General features: G+C 37.1%; 1 protein-coding gene across 1 annotated transcript; it reads left to right on the forward strand.

The window, feature by feature from the left end:
* Positions 1-4,444, forward strand: LOC132149621 (MIF4G domain-containing protein B). The gene is made up of 6 exons (XM_059559012.1): positions 1-88; positions 1,781-1,863; positions 1,941-2,050; positions 2,124-2,279; positions 2,835-2,927; positions 3,201-4,444. The coding sequence occupies exons 2-6, from the start codon at positions 1,782-1,784 to the stop codon at positions 3,426-3,428; spliced, it is 669 nt and encodes a 222-aa protein (XP_059414995.1). The 5' UTR covers positions 1-88; position 1,781; the 3' UTR covers positions 3,429-4,444.
* The last annotated feature ends 105 nt before the right edge of the window (positions 4,445-4,549 follow it).

Consider the following 4,549-nt stretch of genomic DNA (forward strand, 5'->3'; position numbering starts at 1 on the left):
AGTGTTGGCAGATTCGCCTGCGGGAGACCGAAGCGAAAGAGCGAGGGTTAGATATGTGAAAAACATTTGCACGTTTACGGTTTTTAATGTAAGTTTTGTCCTTATGAACTTGCGATATTACCCCTCTTACATTTTAGTAGTATATAAAAATAATTTTATATGCCTTTCATAGTGCTGTTAAACGGATAACTTAGGTGTGATTCTGTACACGTTAACGTTAGTTGTTGTTTACCTAACGTAACGTTACTTTATATTTCAAAGAGTTTAAGTCACAATGGTCATTGCCTTGGAAGTGTGTATTCGAGTTTGCTGTTGCCTTTAAATGAAGTTTTATCTGTCTCGTTGAGCGGTTTTATGAGTTTTGAGGAACGTTAGTTAGGAGTGGTCACAACTAACCAAAATATAAAATTGTTTCTTCGCTAACTCTTCGACGTTTGTGTATTTTCACTGTGAGAAAATAAAGATCAGGCCTACAATCGACTGTAAAGTTATTTGAAATTGATTTATTCAAAAAAGTGTTTTTGTCAGTAATAACGAGCAGTTTGTCGTGAAGCTGATGGTGTTTGGTCGGTTGTTGTACGTTAATCCGTTTATCCTCGTTAACTCACGAGCTGCTCTCGATTCCCTTTGAAATTCAGACTGATGACATCATCACATATTTCACACGTCATCTGTTTCACCAGAGCAGTGACAATGTGACAATAACGAGTTATCGGTCCGAGTTGCATTGCCATTAAAGTTCTAGTAGTTATTAATGCAAACCAGACAAATACTATACACAGAGGGGCAATATTAAGGCTCTGGAATTGATTTCCAGGGATATTTTTACTTTTCCTATTGTAAATTGGTTCTGGTTAATATTTTTTTTAGAGAAAGACTTCATATTAGTAATTCAGCAAAACCCTATGACAGCTAGATGTATCTGGCAACTACATGTCAACATGGTCTTTAAACCTAGAATTACATTTAAACAACTGTGAATTAACAGATAAAGATAAAATTCACTTTTGGGCAAAACATTTTTCCCCATCACATCTGGTGCATTTCCAATGTCTGGGCCCGATTGCATATAAATTAAGCAGAACAATCTTTCTCTAAAAAGTACATTGTTCTCTGACTTTAAATTGTGATCTTGTGTTTTTCATATTCAACTTTGAGTGTTATTACACTAAGATCATGATTTTATGGTCAACTTTCTCAAATGTTGCAGGCATGAGATTTGGTTGTCAGTATTTGTCTGTAACAGGATTGCTAATTGTACTTCAACTTAAAGTTATAATTCACCCAAAAAATAAAAATTCTGGGTCACACTTTATTTTGAGGTCAAATTCTCGCTATTAACAAACCATTGACTATGACTTTTGACTCCAAATTTGCTGCTTATTAGTTAATAGTTAGTAAGGCAGTTGTTAGGTTTAGGTATTGGCTAGGATTAGGAATGTGGAATATAGTCATGCAGAATAATTGCATGCTAATAAACAACTAGTTAATAATGAGAAATGGTCCTTATACATTAATCCTCAGTCATTAATAAATCACCCTCATGTCATTCCTAACCCGTAAGACCTCGGTTCATTTTCAAAACACAAGTTAAGCTTTCACCTTTTGTGTGCAAAAGAAAAACAAAGATAATGACTTTATTCAACAGTTCTTCTCTTCCCTGTCAGTGTCTGCTGCCATTCACAAGAGTACCACGACACATTTTTCACAGAAAAACTGATCTTATGTGCCTGAAGATTGATTATTGACTGATCGGGGCCTGTCTTGCCATCCTAAACAGAATGGAGAACTCATCTAAAGAAGAGTACAAGATCCAGTCGTTTGATTTGGAGACACAGAAACTCCTCAAAACTGCTTTGAAAGGTTATCATCTTGAATCTGCAACAGTTTTGCATGACATATTTTACTGTTAGGCTCACAAATGTTGTTGTTGTCCTCAGACCCAGGTTCAGTTGACCTGGAGAAAGTGTCCAATGTAATAGTGGACCAGTCTCTGAAGGACCAGATCTTCAGCAGAGAGGCCGGACGCATCTGTTACACGATTGTCCAGGTAAACAAACGCACGGTGTGTAGCTTGTAGTTTGTTAGGACTGAGTTGTAAGCATGTGACTGACTTTATGCAGGCAGAGGCTAAGCAGACCAATGGTAATGTGTTTCGGCGTAATCTTCTGAACCGACTGCAGCAGGAATTTAAAGCCAGAGAGGAGACACGGAAGAGATCCACTCAGGAGTGGGTTTGTCTCGTATCCTTCATCTGCAACATCTTTGACTACCTCAAGGTGAAAAGTTGCCTTCTGTTTTAATGCTTAAAGGAATAGTTCACCTAAAAGGAAAATTTGCTGAAAATGTACTCACACTCAGGTCATCCAGGATATAGATGTGTTTGTTTCTTCATCAGAACAGATTTGGAGAAATGTACCATTGCATCATTTGTTCACCAATGGATCCTCTGCAGTGAATGGGTGCCGTCAGAATAAGTCCAAACAGCTAAACGTCACAACAATCCACAAATCAAGACAGTAACTGATGGACTGGAGTGGTATAACTTGTGGATTATTGTGATGTTTTTATCAGCTGTTTGGACTCTCATTCTGACGGCACCCATTCACTGCAGAGCTTTGTTGGTGAGCAGCTTTGCTCTAATGTGTTCTGATTAAGAAACAAACACATATACATTTTAGATGGTCTGATAGTGAGCCAGTTCTCAGTGAGTTAAAATTTTAAGTTCACAGTGTCTTATTTAAGAAGGCATGTAGGGTAACTATAATTAAAATGCATGTATAAATTCAATTGAAGTGCTTACTAACTTTTTAACTTAATTCTCTGTGCTGCAGGTGAACAACATGCCCATGATGGCCCTTGTGCACCCCGTGTATGACTGTTTGTTCAGACTGGCCCAGTCCGATGCCCTGCAGAATGAGGAGGAGGTGAATCTTGAACGTTGTTAGTGGTTGACTGAAATGGATTTATGGACTGATTGAGTAAATAAATTAGTGATCATCAAAAAATGGCAAAAATGAATTTTCAGTTTAATCAAAAATTGGTTTGGAGGGCCAAAATCATTGACCACAAGATCATGACGTTTAATCAGAGCTTCTCAGATGACATGTTTTGACTGTGTTACTGATTATCAGTTATTAATTCATCAGGTTTCTCAGATGTTGAAGTGATTACTCTGCTTTTCTCTCTGTCTGTCTCAGGTGGACTGTCTGGTGTTACAGTTGCACCGAATCGGAGATCAGCTGGAGAAGATGAACATGCAGCTCATGGATGAGCTGTTCAATCTGCTGAGGGATGGATTCCTCCTGCAGGAGGACCTGAGCTCCATGGGCCGCCTGCTCCTGCTCGAGATCCTTGAGTTTCGTGCGGGAGGCTGGACTCTCAGCGAAACGGCTCAGAAATACTACTACAGCGAAGTGACGGACTGAAGCCTTCACCAATCAGGAGAAAGACACAAGAAGGAGGGATGAAACCGCAATCCATAAGAAGCAAGTGTGAAGTTTTTATTTTGTTTTATATTTAACATCGATGAAGGCTTGGAGATTCACTAGGTATGAGGTTTGACATGGAATGAACATTTGTCAAATTTAGAGGTAGAACTGTTTTATTTTATTTTTTTAAAGCCAACTTGAATTGATGTGAAGTTCATCTTATTCACTTTCATATTACACATTCATGGTTTTATTTATTCACATCCAGTTAGTAGAAACATTTTTATAACTAAAGGGCTTGTTTTTTTTCATAATCACAGTATATTTAGCCATTGGTCACAGATCTTTAGACATTATTGTTCGAAAGTGAATGGAGTTCAAATACATCTGATCATTGAAGTGTTGCAATAGCAGCATTACAATCATAATTCATTTGATTTAGGTCTTATATTTGTGTATGATTAGCTGCTTTTAATATCAATATATTTAATACATTTTTAGTGGTTTGATTTTCTTAAATTGACTAACAAATGATATTTGCCTCAGTAGGAAGAACAGCTATTTCTATTGTATAGAAAGGATTACTTTATATATTTGTTCTATAATATGTCCTATACAATTTATACCTGTGACAAAATCAATGTTTTTAATGAACCAAAAATAGTTCATAAGAATCACATTTATAGTTTGAAAAGTAGACTGGATGTATATCCAACAAAATTTCTACAGGTGCTGGATGAAGACAAAGCGTCTTAAATGTGTATACGTTTGCACAGTTATGACAATATTTTTCTTATTTCGTATCATTTCAATCTGATGGAGATCCACTGGACTGAAATGTCAACATGATGTCAGGTGATATGCCAAAATGTTGTATTTGAAAGTATAAAAAGTAAACTCCTGTGTAGCTGCTTTTGGCCTCACTGATTCCTCAGGCTCTTGCCGATTAGACAATGACTTGTATAGCCACAAGTTTCAAATAAAGAACAAACTGTATTTCTGAGTCAAGATAACAGACATTCTCATGTCCTTTTTGTGATGCCCAGGATCCATCCCAAACTCCTGAAGCTATCAGTCCAAAACAAATCACGTCTGTGGGTGAACTAGGAGTCCAGATC

The sequence above is a fragment of the Carassius carassius genome, chromosome 9 (genome assembly GCF_963082965.1).
Source record: "Carassius carassius chromosome 9, fCarCar2.1, whole genome shotgun sequence".
Lineage (NCBI taxonomy): Eukaryota > Metazoa > Chordata > Actinopteri > Cypriniformes > Cyprinidae > Carassius > Carassius carassius.